General features: G+C 30.5%; 3 protein-coding genes across 4 annotated transcripts in view; 2 read left to right on the plus strand and 1 right to left on the minus strand.

The window, feature by feature from the left end:
• LOC126848372 (bifunctional heparan sulfate N-deacetylase/N-sulfotransferase) overlaps positions 1 to 4,027 on the plus strand; it is a 102,323-nt gene extending 98,296 nt beyond the window's left edge. For both annotated transcript variants that reach the window (XM_050589218.1, XM_050589219.1), the window contains exons 12-13: positions 77 to 374; positions 463 to 4,027. In XM_050589218.1, coding sequence (XP_050445175.1) covers positions 77 to 374; positions 463 to 573 — 409 coding nt within the window. In that variant the 3' untranslated portion in view covers positions 574 to 4,027. The remainder of the gene's footprint in view (positions 1 to 76; positions 375 to 462) is intronic.
• Positions 4,028 to 4,501: 474 nt separating this feature from the next.
• LOC126859408 (putative ammonium transporter sll1017) lies at positions 4,502 to 7,198 on the minus strand. The gene is made up of 3 exons (XM_050610689.1): positions 6,491 to 7,198; positions 5,329 to 6,121; positions 4,502 to 5,019 (listed from the first exon to the last, which is right to left on the minus strand). Exons 1-3 carry the CDS (start codon positions 7,196 to 7,198, stop codon positions 4,502 to 4,504), a joined length of 2,019 nt encoding a protein of 672 aa, XP_050466646.1.
• Positions 7,199 to 7,956: 758 nt separating this feature from the next.
• Positions 7,957 to 18,798, plus strand: part of LOC126848389 (calcium uniporter protein, mitochondrial) — a 51,578-nt gene continuing 40,736 nt past the window's right edge. Inside the window, exon 1 of the mRNA XM_050589257.1 lies at positions 7,957 to 8,254. Within this exon, the coding sequence (XP_050445214.1) occupies positions 8,150 to 8,254 (105 nt within the window). The 5' untranslated portion in view covers positions 7,957 to 8,149. The remainder of the gene's footprint in view (positions 8,255 to 18,798) is intronic.

Raw genomic sequence — 18,798 nt, forward strand, 5'->3', positions numbered from 1 at the left:
AAAATATTTTTATATAATATTTTTATAATAATATATTTTTAGTTAAATTTCAACATGATATTGCACTCAATTACAGATGTCTAAATCCTGGAAAATACGCCCAACATTTAGAGAGATGGTTATCGTTTTATTTACCGCAGCAATTACATATTATCGACGGCGAACAATTGCGACAAAATCCCGTTGAAACATTGCATGAATTGCAACGATTTTTAAAGATAACACCTGCGTTCAATTATTCCTCGCATCTGAGGTACGATCCGAAAAAGGGTTTCTTTTGCCAAGTAACCAATGAAGATCGCACTAAGTGTCTGGGAAAAAGTAAAGGTCGCCAGTATCCACCAATGGAAGATAGATCGTACAAATTATTACAGGTAAAGCTCTTGTAAATATATTTTTTTTTCCGTTATGCTTATAAAATAATATATGACATGTGTTTTACGCTATATAACTCATTTGCAGAGATATTATTTATCTCACAACACGGCTCTAGTGAAATTATTAAAGCGACTTGGGTCCAGAACGATCCCGCAGTGGCTAAAGGAAGATCTCACCGACACTGTGATGACCTAGCAAACGCCAATTACGTGAAACTCTAGTGTTTCTCGGCTGCTTGCTTCTGCTGTTAGCGAAATACATCGTTTGCTAATGGAAGATCTGTAAATTAATTGTACATTCGAAACTCCATTGGATTCTACATTTTCAAAAGAAGGACCATGACTGGCCTATCTCAGTAGACTGGCCTAATTTAATGGAAGGGAATTTACAAAAGCTAGTCACTAAGCGGCTTTACGGAGCCACAGTTGTAATTGTCGATCATTGTTAAGCTAAAATAATATTATTAATAGTTCTTTTTTTAATTTTATTACTATTATATTATTATTATCATCATTATCATCGTTACCGCATAGATAAGAGATTTTAAGAATACATAGTTTACTGGTGCCATTGCTCAGCAATCGTGTTTAGGCATCTTTCGTTCCATTTACCGATGTATAAGTTGGGCCAAGAAAAACAGACCAATTGTTTTGCATTTGGCTTGAAATTTATTTAAAAAAGAAAGGTATGTATATCTTACAAAAAATATTATGGACCTGTTTTTAGCAATTTTGTGATATATAGACAAAGAAAATCAGACAAAATATATCTATAATCTTAGAAATTTATAAAAAAATATCAATATCAAAAATCAATATCAAACTTGAGTAAATAAATTTTTACAATAACAGTTTTACAATAACGTGATATGCGTGCTATGTACAAATGATACCGAATCGATAAGAGTACTCTTCAACGAAACGCACTGTATAGAAAATTAAAATTTGATTTTCTTAATATTAGACTTATTCAAATCATGTTGTTTTGAGAAATATAAATTTTTCATGTGTAAAGATCATTGTGATGAATTATATTGGTTGGTTTTTTTATTAGGCGGTTCATCAATAGTTCTTTTTGCATTAATCTTCCACGCGAGCGTAAGATTTCGAAGCTGAGCTTTTTTTCTTGAGCCTGTCAATTTTCAGAGATACAGTATATGTGTTAATTCTCGTTATATATTTAAAATCGATGATGATGACGATAATGACGAGAAGTCTGTATATTTTGACAATACTATTCTTGGTACTGGCAATGGAAAAGCCAACAAAAGATGTGATCGCGTCCGTTTGTATATTGATGTAATACATATTTTACGACGTTAACATAAATGTATTATATGAACAAAAAGAATTCGAAATAGACATCAAATGTATCCGAGATGAATTTCAAAGTTTCTCGATCCCAGATGCGATGGCGAACAAAAGTCCGCTTGCAATAATCAACGCTATCAGAGTCAAACTCGTGCAAATGTTAGATTAATAAACAATTACTTGACAAACTACGCAGATTACCTGCTGATAAGTTATATATGGAATTATGCATGTATGAAGATTTTAAAATTTGTCGCGTATTGTACGTTAATAAATCATGGATTTGAAAAGTGTTGTAAAGTATAGTATTAGGTCTGATCTTTTAGCTTAAGCCCAAATGAAACATAACGACTTTGCAAGATTATTTATTGACATATTTTTTTTTACTTTCGATATGTGACTAACAGAATGCATACTCACGCATGCGCATGTATGCATTCTTGTGTGTATGTGTGAGTGTGTGTGTGTGTCTAATTGCTCGTTTTGGAGTGATGTTCATGCAAAATATCTATTTTATTGTACTTCAAAAAAACATAGATTGAAAATCAGTCTAACGAGATTTTGCTGATTGAAAAGAATGCTAATAAGATCTGATTTATATTACATATATTTTTTTTATAATTTATTAATCACTTATACATATATATTATCTCCAACGCGAACTATATGTACAAATATTTTTAATAATACTGTCTATGTATCTGTGACTATCTATAATTGTACATTGTAAGAAGTTTATTGCGAAGAAGGACGTTTAAAAATCTGATGGAAAAGTTACCTATGTATTATAATATCTGCTTGCCGCACTTTTTATATTGAAAAGTGTATTAATATTATATGGTCCATTAAGAAAAAGTCCTAATCCAAGACGAGCAATCCAATAGCAAATTTGATTGGATGCATTAGTGCACACTGATGCACATAAAAATTATTATATACAAATTTACAATGGCATAAATAATTTAAACAGTAAAATTAATACTAAACTATTATTATTGTTGTTCAATACGAATAATGATAATAATAACATATTATTATAGTTATCTTAATGTTTTAATTATTTACAGTTATATTGCAAATATTTGTGGGTGATAACCAGTAATGTGTACTAATACATCCAACTGAATTTGTTGACATGATGAAATAAAGGAAACATTTTTCGTTACAATTTTAGTTATTTATCATCACATCAGTTGTTTCTTATTACGAATGTTTCTGATGATTTTGTACAATGATCTCTGCATTGGAGTTATGCATGGATCATGTTATATTCAGATAATCTTTTATATATAAATCTTTTGTTACGTTTGTATGACTTGTTTTCATTTTTATACTGCCGTTAAAATTATGCCATAATGTTTAATAAATCATGTACAAAGTTATTATTAGTATTATAACAGTAGTTGTTAGTGATAATAAGATAATATCAATTAATTGACCTGTTTTATGGAATCGTGCCATTTTACCAGTGTTGTATATATGATTATGATTATAATGTATCAATCATGTTGAATTTTTAGAGTCAATATTCTTGATTTTGTTCGGTATGGCGGTAGCAACGAATGTCCGGCTTGCTACTACCTGACAATAACCTGACGGCAAACAGAGGTAGATGATAACCTTGCGAAATTTACCAGAATCGCACAAAAGCAGAGCCAACAGTTAGCATTATCTCATCATTGATTTCACATTTTCTTTAATTATCTTTTCTATTTTTCTATTTCACATATACATTTTATGGTTTTTTTTCTATTTTACTATTTTATATCCTCTAGTTATATGCTTTTTTATTTTTCTATGTTTTAAAACTTTTGTATGAGTATATAATATGATTGAACATAATGTAGTAAAATACATAACATAGTAAAATTATGTACAGCATTAATATCCAAATACTATCAAATTATATAAATACATGTTAAAAACATGTTATGTTAAATATAAGTACTGGCATATTTATTCGTTTTGTTTTTGTCTTATTACGCATTGTTCAAATAAATAAGAACATTTGGATTTTTACAATTATATATAAAATGCTGATGATTATATATATAATCAATGATGGCATACTGCTAACTGCTTCCAAATTTCGTAGGTGCAATCGTTTGCGTATAAATACGCTCAGAAATAACGAGCATTCTGTAAATATTCTGTTCCAATAGAGACTGTCACACAGAAAGAGAAATGCCATTGTTGTACGAATAAAACTGCGCGTAGGAGGTATGTATGACACTCTAAAAAACAAAACTTTAATTATTTAACTTATAATTATTCTATTGTAAAATATTGTAATAATTGTACGAATAGCTTATAAGTTCTAATAAAAGAAGCACTGAAAATCCTAGACTAGATAGTTTTGTAACAATAACAAATATTGAAAAATGCTATACAATATATAACATACTTTTTCTAGTACACACACTCATACACTTTGAATCATATCTTTCTTAATTTTAATATAATTTTATTTATAATTATTTTCTATGATACACACACTCGATTCTTTTTATTCTCTTCTCAGATACATTATATATATATATATATATATATATATATATATATATATATATATATATATCTTGCTTATGTATATTAATGCCATTCTAAAACTAAAACTAGAACAATTTAGGTATAGCAAGCGGTCTGTCTCTTGTATGCGAAACTATTTTCTCATCAAAGCTGCGTATAATATTCTCATAATGACAGCTCTAAGCAATATGGCTTATCCTTTGATAAGTTTGCCACTTTGACATTCCACGCAGATATCTATCGCATGCTTCAATCAAATCTTATTGCGGTAGTAGGAAACATGACTACTTTACGCTATAAATTAATGAATCATTGTTGCAATATCCTTCGTTCAAATCTGATGTCTTTTCAAATATAGTATCCTCATCACACGAATCACTGGATGAAGAATCCATACGTTTCGGTCCCAATACGACTTTCACATCTTCCTTGACAAATTCGTGATACAGATTCATTAATTTTACAGTTCTCCGAAGCTGATAATTCGATTCATTCAAATCTCTCGGCTCTGTAGTTTTCGTATTAAAATTTTTTGTCAAGATTGAACTTTTATCACTAACATTGTGTTCCTCAATTTTATGTTGAGCGTTACTCTCTTTGATTTCAAATTCTTTCGAAATCTCCTCATCTATTTCTTCGATAGGATCTAGAATATATTTTATTTCTTTTCCAAGAAATTGTCTTCTTCCAATTTCCGAAAGATCATTGTTAATCGATTCACCAGTGCCACCTTGATTTTCTATCAACACAGGTGTACACCCAGGCAAAGTATGCACTTGTCTTGCTTTCTTTACTCTTGGTTCTGTAAATATATCATTTTTCTTATCGACGAAATTAATTTTATCGAGCAAACTAATTATGTTAATCTTAAAACATATCTTAAAGCTACAATTCTAAAAAATAAATTCCATTTTTAATTGTTTCTGCATTGGTTTTGAAATAATTATTAAAAAATATTGTCTAAAAATATAGAGGGAAAAAGAGAATCGAGAAAATCATGTAAAAATATTCTTAAGCAAAAAATTGTAATTGTAAAAAGGCAAAATTTGATGTTAAATAATCAAAAATAATGAAGAGAAACCCGAGTAACTTTACATTTTGCAAATTTTACCTGGTACTTGAACTTTCATAACATTATCGTCAATTTTATTCACATTCGATTTACTCCCGGTAGGTCTCCTTTCTTCAAGTTTGTCTATCTCTGTTTGATACTTCCAAGATCTGGAACCAACATTTGGACGATCTTTCGTACCGAACATCAAACTCGGTTGCAGATAGAGGCATCCGCTATCAGGAAAGAAGAGTCTCTGCAAAAACGATCTCGCCGGACCTCTATTGATGGCAGCATTAGCCCGTGTGTGGTTCAGAATTTCCGACCTATTGCGAAGTATACTGCAGCATTCCAGCATGCCAAAGATTAGCGACATCGTCGTACCAACCAGAGCCAACAATGCGACCAGACAAATTAATTGCCAGGAGAAATTCCACAATATCGTGACGATATCCTCGTCGGTGCGCGCAGCACAGAGAGGAGCCAATATACTACCGAGAATTGCGCAAACTAGGTGTATAGCTATGATATTGCAGTAATCCTCCAAAGCGCTGTTAAAAACCTGTCTGGAGATCAAGTAGAATGCCATGCCTCCTAGACAACCCAAGGCAATAGCTATTTGCGGCGAATATTCGGTCGTCGCAGCTGATACTATCACTACACCGACAATTGTGCCTTGAACGCATCTCATCACGGTCCAATAATTGAAGGTTTTTCGGCTGAATATAAAATGCAGGCCCACGACGAACAGCGTGCACGAGGATGCCGCTAGCAAATTGTTGATGTATGCGTACGATGGATCTCGCATATATATTCGGAATTTGTCACGGTCATACGTGTTCATGCATAAGCCCTGAAAATGCATCACTGATTAGTATAGTTAGTTTTTATGTGATTAGTAGTTTCTACGGAATTCAAAAACGAACGCTTAGAAATTGTTAAAGAAATCTCTTAAGTTTAAAAGTCGCTACAATACTTTGAAATTACAGAGTCTTCTTAAAGTTTCAACAATATTTTCTCATATGATATATTTTTTTTTCTTATTAATTAATTTTCGTAATAATCAGTATATACAAAAAAATGCAATTTTTTTTTACAATTTTTTGAGCTTCATAATAATGTAGTAGACTTTATATTAATTCAAAATGTCAAAAACAAATTTTTTTTCGATATATCATGATAATAACTAAGAAATTGTCGTCTAGTTCAGAAAAATATTTACTTGAAGTCCAGCGAATATTAATAGGAGACCCCCGAAAACGGTTCCAGCGGACCCTGTGGTAATACTCGCATCATCCAACTCTCTCAATATAAGCATTCTCCTGCCAAGAACGACACATCCAATCAAGCCGGAAAATCCTCCGACGATGTGCACCACCCCTGCGCCAGCGTAGTCCTTGAAACCGACTATTCTTCCACCCAATTTGTTATTCGCCATCCATCCTTCGGCGGTCCATGCCCAGTGAATCAGCAACGGTTGTATCAGACCAGATAAGAGAATATTTACCAGCAGATATCCCGCTGTGTGCAGTCTACCCACGATAGCACTGGTGTAAATCGCCGATGCGATCACCACCGCTTGCCAGCCGATGATCGCTTCATTCCTGTCGATCGTTGGATCACCGATCCAGGAACCTTCACCGATCAAACCAGCCACGTCGCCGTTATAGGCGATGAGGAAGCCCGTGAGGAAATACATGACGGTGACGCAACATAGATCGACCACATTTTGAAGGAGTATTAGATTGATATTGTTGACCGGTACGCTGCCAACTTGCACGAGGACGAAGCCAACGCGTAACAAAATCGTCAGGATGAGGCGAAGTAGCGAGTTCCAATGCAAGTGCACTGGTAAAATAGTGGTGTTATTGTTAAAGGAACGAGCATAATCATCAAAGTCATAATCATAATCCATAAAAATGGATGACATTTTTTTCTTTCGAATCTTTTGTCTGGTTGTGTCACGTTATCACATCGTTCACCACAGAGATAAGTCTCAAAGTTGTATACATATTTTGTATACAAGAATAATATTTCCTATTAAAAGGTTAATATAATTGATAAGAAACTTGAATGAAGTATATATACATTTCGATTATCCGATGTTTTATTGAATCGATTAATACTGGTAGATTGATTGGGTGACAAGACACATAAGATTCAATTAAAATTGATATATGTCCAGTTAAAAAAAATACATTTTAATAAAAAATCAGATAAATATTTTTTCTACGGAAGAAAAAATCGCACAAATTTATATTTCTTAAAATATGCAGTTATATTATATAAAATATTAAGATAAAGAAGAAAAAGAAATATCCCTCTAATTAACATTTAATTATCTTTTTTGAAACAGCATTACATAAGAGTCTTTAATTTTTTCACATTTTCCATTATTATACATATAATATTATAATAAACTAAATTACGTGAAATGAAATGTCGATCGAAAATTCATTATAAATATGTTGTATACACATGACAGTATTAATCTCTAAATATATCAATGATAAAACATCCGCGAATGTCTTTCTGGAAGATGCTCTCCAATCGCGATTCAAATATTCCAAACATGCCGCGACATTGACATCGGGCCAATGCGCGTCGAGAGTGGCGCGGCGCGCATGTCACGTCAGCTGGCCGCCGCAAGGTCGGGGTCTCGCGGGCATGGGGTATGGGCTCGAGCGCGCGATGCCGCCCGTCAGCCGCGGGCCGCGGGTAGCAGTTGCTCGAAGCCGGTTGTAGTTCGCGCTGGTCTGCCCGATTATCCGCGACGGTGGCAGACAGGTGTTGTGTCCGTGATTCGTGAGAGAGAAGCGAACGGTGGTGTGATCGAGCGATACGCCAAAGTGCTCCGGTTTTTCGACGACGCCGAGACGGAATGGCAGCGGTATCCTGCCGGGCGATATTCGTCGTGAGATGGTGTGAAATGAGCCGCGTGCTGACCGCCACATCCTGCCTGGCTGCGACGAGAAGATACCGAAAGGTGAGTCTGTTGACAGAAGTTACGAGAGGTCGCGACTCTGTGACGTCTTTTCTTTCACGTTACAGTATGTGTGTGTGAGCGCTTTCGTTAAAATTTTTTTTTTTTTTGAAACATTTGTTTGAAACATTCCGGATAGAAACTACAAGTATTACGCTTATTTCGAAATTGTTCTGTCTCATTTATTTTATTGGAATATATATCTGGATTAGGGGCCGGATTAGGGGCCGGATTGATAGTATAATTACACGCGTTGAAGCTCGGGTATACCATTCGTGGCTGCGATAACTGTTATAATGTATATAATGTTCCTCGGTATATCCTGTTTCTCCCACTCTCATTCAAACGAGCGTATCGTTCTTCAATACGAGTCCCTCCTCTATTCGTGCGTGCAACTATTTACGGAATCTTTATCGCATCTTCCGAAACACGCAACGCCTTCAACGACATTATATTTCTCTCGAGTAAGTACGACGCACGAATTCTTACAATGCTAATTAAACCGATATTTGGAGAGAGATGAGATCACGATTAGAACGTAATAAAGAATGGTCCAAGTGCTTTAAAAAAAATCTTTTTTTTTCTATACTCTTTTGAAAATAACTTGTTTATAGAAAAGATTAGATAATTATTTTAAATAAAATTAGATAATTAAATTATATAATAGTATTTAAGCTTTGCTAATTACTTTATTATTCCATATAATCATATAAATATCATATTTAATATATATTTGTAATATGTATATGATTTGGAAGTTTTATAATCGGTACTTCGAGATATGAGGCGATAACATGATACATAAGTAAACATATATACGTTTTTTTACACAATTAACGCGAAACATTCATAATGTGCTAGAAAATGACTCTATTTTTTATCTTGACGTCATGCTTATAGTAGAGAAAATACTTGAAAAACTTTTATATTTTTTTTAAGTTTTTCCACAGAAAATTGTTATTCAGCATCCAAGCATTTAAAAGGTACTTTTAAATTCTTCGTTGCAAATACTAATTATGAAAAGAAAAAATACTTCTTCTTCTAGGGAAGATGAAATAAAAATTTAAATGCCGTTTTCTTATAAAAATATATACGAAAAATATTATGCTTGTAAGTATTGAATGAACAAGTTAATTTTTATGCATTTGTAACATGAAGAAATATAAATAATACCAAATTAATTATTATTCTTTGAGCTCTTAAATTATGATAAAAATATATCGTATATAAAATTTGATGCTAATATAATGTTTATCATTCTTTTGATCACATGGAAGAATATATGCGGTTATGAGATAAAAAACAAACACTCACGCATCCCGCGCATGTATTCATGCGCCCTCTCTTTGCGCAGATTATATCTGCAGTACATCGGCATTAATCAACGTTTAGTAATAGTGAATGTAAAATAAATGTAGGAAATAAAATTCTGCAACTTTTTCATTTTATTTCATATTTTATTAATATGAATATATTCCGATCTCGTTAGTATCTCAATGTTCTTGTAAGAGAAATTTCTTATCACAAATCATAAAAAATCATAAAACATACGTTCAAAACGCGAATATGATTTAATAAAATATAATCAATGCATTTTTTTTAAATATATATAAAATATAATTTCTCTTTCTCTCTCTTTAATATATATTATCAAACGAATTAATATTATCAAATGTAATATATGCATGTATTAAATTTTATTTTTGTTTCAATTTGTATGGTTTAATAATGTTCGCTTTCCGGCACCTACTTTCGGGACTGATGAATGACAAAATTCCAATTTTGAATGTTTTGCAAATAATGCGTTTTGATTTAAAGCCATCCAATTAATGGAATGTATAAACAAGCAATACTGCTTTAGTTTGGATATAGACGTTGGAATCCCAATAATTTTGCCGGTTTTCGACGAACTTTCCGAGTACGTTGCACATTGCATATTGCATTTTTGATGCAAAAACGAATTACTACTATTTGTGCCTCATTAAACGATTCCAGGTCCATTTCCCGTATTGTCGCCGGGTAGAAGAACATTTTCCAGGCGAAAAATAGATCCCATCGACATATACATGAATCAAATAGCGTCGTATTTTAACACCATCTATTGTAATGATATTTCATCTAGCTATTTAGCTAATAGCGACATTTCACTGCTCGCCTCGGTTCACATGCGCGTATATTAAAGTACATAACTTGAAATTTGCCACGGCTAAAATGGATAAGGAAATAGCAACGGGGAAAATATAGGTCAAGCTTATTATATTTTTAAGGATATTACGATTTAATCATGATAATATGTTGCTGGTATTTTTCGGTGAGAAAAATAAACTCTTTATTATGTAATTTACAAATAATAAGCGTGCACAATTACTATTTGCGATCAGCAAAATATCTTCTAGTCTTTAAAATAAAATCTTTTTTAAATGACACACACACACACACACATTAATTGAATATATGGGAATAAAATTATAATAATATAATATAAATTAATTATATAAAATTTATATAAAATTTAAAATAAATGAAATGAAATAGAAAAGAAATGAATAAAATTGAAAGTTATATTTATGCAGAAAAATGTAATGACTAGAAATTGAACGTATACATTGCATATAAGGAGCATAAATTGTATGCAAATTGTTTCTCATTTTTTTAAATAATCCTTAAAATAAAATAAAAGAAATTAAGAATAATAATTAAAAAATAAACTAAAAATGTAGAGTTTAAAAAATATTTTGAAAGAAATATTCGATATTTTAATATAAACTAAAAATTTTTTCTTTGCACAGTCAACTCGAGTTTCTGAGTAATTTGATCAGGATCGAGAACCTTGCGAGTAAAGTGCTATTCATTCTCTTCGAGAATCCCAAGATCGCGAAGCACAAAGATACTTCATAGGCTTTCATATTCATCGATAGTGCTATGTTCGTGTCACATTTCTCGATTAAATGTCAAGAGAGATAAATCCGTCTCTGGTATCTCGATGTCTTCACGATATTCATAAATATTCAGGATTATACCGAAAATACGTCGCATTCCTCGATGTTACTATATATTTACTCGCGAAAATATTTCTACTCCTCAAACGTCAATAGACGACCTTGTAAAAACAAGATCTTAGAATAGCTATGAGATTTTCAAGAACTTAACTTTTAACATTTGAGCGGACTGAAAACTCTTACATGTGATTTTTATTCTTCAAGTCATCTTGCAGAAAATGTAACCGATTTTTACGTCATCAAATTGATATGCGATCAAATTGGAAACGATTTTCACTAGACGAATTCAGTGTTGTAGAAACTTGAAGTTTTGTAGAAACTCAAAGTTGATATTAAATAATTTTTTAATTATTAATTATCAATTATTAAAGATTTAAAAATGTTAATAATGATATTCAATATTATTTAGTTCTCTTTGTATGAAACAATCCGGAAAGAATCATACAATATTAATTCGATAGATATATGATCCGAAATAAAAATATCGTGTCTACATAAACTTTTTTTCTTGTTTCTGTTTTATAGGATTCAGTAGAAAAATTTTTATAATTTATAATAGCGATACAAAAGAGATATATTTATAAAAAATTTTATACGTCTTTCTTCTTATGCTTATTCGTCACTAGAGATGTTAAATGATGTCATAAATCCGCATTACAAGCGCATTACAAAGAAGAAAGCATTTAATGTAAAATTATGTAAACATATCATTATCAAGCTACACCGTAAAACGTGCAAATTCAGTTGTAAAATGCAAGTCTGCGAGAAATGAATATGGAATGATGTATCGTATACGTATAATTTGATGACTCATCTCATAATCGTGATATGCATCATCATATAATGAAAGCTTGATTAACATTTGATCATCGGATTAGTGTTTCATTGAGATATCGCGAACTTTTTTTCCGTAACCTCATTACACTATCTAACATTTTATAACAATTGCTTGCATGACTGTTCTTTAGAGAGCATATATTCTCTTCCGAGATTGCTCTGTGCAAAGAGAAATAAATGAAACGGGAGATGAAACCCTGTTAATTGATAGTGCACGACCTGATTACCTTACCATCAATCTATTTTTTCATTCGGAAAAAAGTTTCATCCGCCCTGAATTTTATTGCGATGCGTTTCGATCAAATTGCTATCAGACCAGATCAACCATGGCGCACACAATACCGTACAATATTTGATATGACAATCGTAAAAAGAAACGTGAGGTAATTTTTGCCAATATACGTTCTGTCAATCCGTTCTCGTTGATATGGCCGACATAACAGCTGTTTTGCATGAAATTGTTGACTCATTCAAGTGACAAACGAGTTCGAAGACGTTCGTGACAGGCATCATAGGTGATGTCGTTGACGCCATGTGCGTAAACGAAGGTTGATAGCATTATCGATTGTGCCATTTATCAAAACAGTTTGATTTTCCACAAATTTTCAATGTAGATTTATAATCTATAATATATAAAAATATTCTGAAAACACACATATACAATTATTAATTATACGACAACTACCACGATATTTTTACATATCTTAATTTTTCAAATAAAATATGATAAGGTTTGCAACATGTGTAGTTATATATTAAGCTAAATATAGTAATTAAATACTCAATGAAGTGTATTAGGTGTAATTGAATTAGTTTATTGAATAATGAATAGAACAATAATAATAATTTTGGCTTTAACATATTAGAGGATGTGCATAGTATATAATTAAATAGAGATATTGTTATTCTGTAAATTTTTTGCAAATTTTTTTTTGGTCTGCAAATAAAAATTATAACACATTTTAATAATACTACACATATGTAATTATTGGGATATATCTACATAATTATATCTATTAATAATGCACTTTTTCATAGAATAAATTTGCAATATAATTATATAATATCAAAAAATATTGAACATATGGGCACGTCTTTCCACGCCGCTGATTTTTTAGGACAGGGATAATCCTATTCTAACTTCAAACAAACATTGCGCACAATTTTTACGGTATGTAGAAAACAATTCACGAGTCGTTGAATTTTGGTCGATGACAGTTATCGATTTACAATCTATAGTGAACTCGAATTTGTTTTTAAAAACGTTTCAAACTTGAAAAATTGTTCTCGTATTCCAACAATATCAAAACTACGCGCCAGTTACTGCGAAAATATTATTGTACTGTTTTTTTTTTTTCTTAGATTAAATCGTAAAATATTAATCAAAAAATTCTAGATTACGCGCAAAGGGGGATTAATTGTTTCTTCATAAAAACGGAATAAATATGGAATGATATTTTAATAACAAGGATCAATTTATTAGCTATATCTTTTTGCATTTAAATGATAGATAGTTACAGCGAAGTCTCATTAATCTAAATTATTTGGCACAAATTCGTACGATTACTTTGAGGCTCCAGTTTTTATCATCTTTAAGTTTCCAAGATTTTCAAGACCCAATCGGGTTTATTGCACATTTAAAAATTAGATTCGGAACGAAGAAACTCAAAAAAGAATTTTAGATTTTTTTTCTAATAATCTTTAAAATTTTCTTAAATTGTAGGAGAAAAAGAAAGAGGGAGAAAGATCTTTTTTCGGTTAAAAATTTACAATTTATTTGATTATTCTTTTTATTTATTACTTAATGCAATCTCAAGAGATATCGCAAAAAATTACGCATCTCTTATTTGGAATAATAATATAATCTTTATAAAAATTGAATATGTATTATAAAGAGAGAGTGAGAGAGAGAGAGCTAGAAAGAATTATCAAATTCGTATAAAATTGAAATGAATGATTATATATTTATCTTGAAATAAAAATGAATAATTCACTCGACATTTAAAAAATATTTTGTAAATATGTATAATATTATATGTTATATGTGTGTGGATATTAAATATATATATACATATATATAACATAATGTTATTATAATATTAAAATATAATGCTAAAATAAAAATATTAATCAAACTTTTCATATAACTTTTCGTAATAAAATGATATCTTTTATCTTAGGATAAATAATTCTTAGAACACTTTATTATTATGACTGTCGAATATCAATTTTTATTTCAATACAGATAAATTTTGCAAACATTTTCGTTGCAGTGAGAAGTTTATTTTCCAACGATATTACACACGTCATGCTTTTCCGTACAGTTTTTGTTAAAGTTTCACGTTGAAGCGTACACACGTAATAACTCCTACCTTGTTGTTCCGCAGAGTTTACGTGTCGACGATTTATATAAGTACGTTCTGCACGTTCCACGTATCTCCTGACATATTTTATGCTATTCACAAACTTTATTTAAGTAATATCTCATCCGTAGCTTTTTTTACAAAACAAACTATTGTTCTAGATAACTGCTCTATTATCAGTCTAACGACATTGAAATATCATACATTTTTCTAAGAAATTGTGTCCAAGATTGTACACTGTAGAAGTTTTACTTTTATTATATTTTATTGGCAAGCAATTTCGATAAAGGAATCGCATCTTATAATATATATTTTGTAGCACTGCGTCCTGTAAGTATGAAAGTACACATTCCTTGGCAAACTTTATGCAGATGCTTTGCCAAGTAGGTTTGTGAATATACTTATAATATAGCTGCTTTCGGCTATTTCTTTATATTAAAAAACAAAAGATTGTTGTTAAAAAATTATATTGTATTCCAACAAAAATTCATAATTTAGGCACGAAAAATACGTATATAATATCTCTAGTTTTCTGAAATTCTTTTTATCTAAACATTTTATAAATTATTTTTAGAGCTGATTTTAGTTGAACATAAACAAGATTACGAATTTAATATAATTGGAGCTAAATATTGACGATTTTAATCGAAAAATAAACGAAGGATATTACGAGCAGTAATAACATCAATAAGATTACATACATCACATACGAGAATTGCTCTCTCTCTTATTCTTTTATTTTAAATAATATTATTACACTATTTAACGTGGCTTGCGGACTAAAACAGAATATGTTTAATTTGTCGACCATCATTGTTCCCGTATGGTTTTACATGGCTTATTAATCTATTCTGAATTGCAACATCTTATATTTATCCGGCTTTGTATTCTGACATTAGCGGTCTTGTTTAACTTGTAAAGCTCATTAATGAATATCACTGCGCCACATGTTAAATATTCTGATACAAATAATATAAATACAGATACTATAATACAGGTAATATAAATACAAATAATATAAATTATTTATGCGCACTCGTTGAAAATTAAATATCTATAATATCTAATCTGATAATTGTCATAAGTATAAATGTGTTACATCAGCATTAAATAGCAAATTTAAAAGATATTTAGCAGATAGTATATATATTTAACAAACATATTTAACAGCACATTTAATAAATTTAACGTGCCTTTTTCTAACTTTCATTTTCGGTATACGAAATAATTATTTTTAATCAAAATATCTCAATCAAAATTTTTATTTACTTGACTTCGTTTTTCACTATCTAATAGTTTTAATAAACAATGTTAGTTGCTAAATCTATGGACACGTCAAAGAAAAGAATTAGCTAAGCATTGTTATTTCCAGAAAAAGCCGGGAAAATCTTACTTTACTCTTGTCAATAAATATTGAATGCTACATCGCGAAAGAAAGAGATGCATTCTGACAATTGCATCGCAAAAATAAAGCTTTGGATAAGCCGTTGAGATCGTTTTTACTTAATGTTTGAACGAATGTTGAAGATGAAGCAGCTCGCTAAAATAATCGTGTATTTGCAATACTTAAATTAATTAAACGCTAATGTTAACTTTTGTTACGGAATTTTTAACTTGCTTAGCTTTGATTAGATCCTTTTTCTTAAACATTAATTAAAATTATTCGAATAATGTTTTGTAATGCTACATTGTATAGGGAGATCATTAATCTTCTCTAATTATTTTTCGTATCACTTCGTAAAATCAATTACTCAGTAATTACAAGCATGATATCATCGTAAATCTTAATAAAGCGTCGATTTCCAATGCTAATAGAGTTTGCTCTGTTGACGTTCAAATTTAATATACTAAATCTATTGATTATGAGCAGCACTCATAAACTATGAGCGATTAATCAGACTTAGTAGGCTATCCTCTATATTGAAATAAAATTGCTAGGTGCAGCTATATGTGAGAAGATTATTATATCCGTTGAATTCAACAATACTGCTCATCGACATGCAAGCTATTAGCCGTTGGATAATTAAGGAGAAATATTAGACGCGCGTTTTGTTGAGTGAAAAGTAATCAAGCGCAACCATAGTGTGAAAGTTGGTAATCTAACGAATTTACGAAGTGGTAGCTGTCTAAGGGGTTCCAGACTGCGGAGGTTGCGGCAGGCGCCATGGGCATCGATCTGTTCCACTGCGCTTTCCCTCCACCTCGACCGGTTCCATCGGGGGAGATAGATAATTGTTGTTGTACTCGCGTTCTCTCTTAAGCGGATCCTCGACATTTTCTTGCATAACATAAACTATAGATTAAGTGTGTAATAAATTTTTTGCATCTATTAGCACGCGATCGAGCGCACAAATGTTTTATCGAGACTTTTTATATATTTCCAACATTGATATTATATTATTAATCTCGACGTAGATGAAATTCGTTTTTTGCGATGGTATTGCGTATAATATCTTGCTGCAAATTCCGAGACACGAACGAAGCAACCGCAGTAATTTGAAATTAAAACTCAGCTATGAGATTTATTCCTCACTGCGTAATTGAAATTTTAAATCTGCTGTAGTAATGGAGATGGTATATCATGTAATACAAGATCTAAGATCTGTCTCTGATTTCGGTTTCATTTACAGTTGAATGTGCGGTATGCCATAATAAATAACAATTAAATTAATATTTGATTATAGGAAAACAATTATTCCAAAAATAAATTTTGTTTGGTAATTTCAATAATAGTTAAAACAATTACGAGAATTTTGCTGTATAAAATTAATTTAATCACTTTAAACTAATATTTTTGAAAGCAGCTGCGTATATAAATTAAATCATTTGTATAAATCTATCGTTTATTTATATATTATTTACAACGTTATCAAATTTATCTTGAATAGAATTTCATACAACGCTCCTAAAATTATCTTATATCAAGCATATATAATTCGTTAAGATAATAAGAATAAAAAAGAGAATTAACAAACAAATATGCGAGGTTAAAACTGGCTTTTTTTACGGAAATATTCTTTGAACATTATGATCGTAATTGAGTAAAGGAAATTACTTTGCCGCCACTATTTATTATGTAATAATCGTTATAACATGCATAAAAAGCCACTGTTTGTAATAAACAAAGCGAATTTTGCGAGTATTAACTTATTGGCTGTTAACCTATATATCATGTAACAACAGTGTTTTACGAGTTTCAGTTTCAAATTATTGGGCATGTAATAAACTTCTTCCAAGTGTAAAAAATAGATCTTCCATAATGTTAAATAACATGTCTACAAAAATAATATCGAGTACATTTGATGCTGTAGGAAGTGCACTGTGTATTCGCACGTGTATCTGCATCAAGTAAAGATTATAAAAATTAGTACCTATTAAAAACAAGTAATCGAGTTATAATTTTCTTCCATAAATTTAATTTAATGATGAATGAACTTAACAATGATAACAGTAAGACAATACAGAATCCATATTACATTGTTTTATCTAAACCATTTAATACATATATATCACATATATACAGCATAATTACATAAATTGAATTGTTTCTGTTATTAATTAAAAATGTATTATGATTTTTAATTATGTATTCTTTTTCTTTTAATTATGTATTTGATTTTTAATTATGTGTTCGATTTTTTAAAATTATGAATTCGATTTTTACATTAATTTTTTTTAATTATGTATATTTTTTTAATTATGTATTCGAGCTAACAATATTTTAAATATATATGTATATATATATATATATATATATATATATATATATATATATTTTTATAAATGTCTACACATCCAAACAATTTATTGATTAAGTTTATGATTTTTATTATAACGATAGTTGTCATTCCTTGCTATATTTTCATAGATACAAAGTTTTATTAATGTGATAAAATTCATTCAAACTGATATCTTTGCGCAATAAATTGAGAAATAATTTAGAAGTCAAAATTAGAAGTTATATTTACGCATTTCTAGTAAACCTTTCGTCAAGACAGTTGACAGTTGGACGCTCGCCAACGCAATATTCCTTCTCTTTATATATTTATATCAGTAAATAATTACATCGAATGCTCAAAAGATATGCTCGCTCGACGTTTCGCATTAAAAAGATAACAAACAGCTTGATTTACTTGCAACAAATAATAAATGAAAGACAAACGAAAACTGTAATGGGATGAAGCTGATAACAATATTGAAAGCTATTATTCGTTGAGATCTAACAGTAACGTTCTGTGATGACCCAATTTGCAGCTAGCCGCGAATACAATTACTGACAAATACTACAAATTCGCGATTCTATTGATTCCCATTGACGTATATCTCATTGACGTATCGAATACACATT

Source organism: Cataglyphis hispanica, chromosome 3, assembly GCF_021464435.1.
Source record: "Cataglyphis hispanica isolate Lineage 1 chromosome 3, ULB_Chis1_1.0, whole genome shotgun sequence".
Taxonomy (NCBI): domain Eukaryota; kingdom Metazoa; phylum Arthropoda; class Insecta; order Hymenoptera; family Formicidae; genus Cataglyphis; species Cataglyphis hispanica.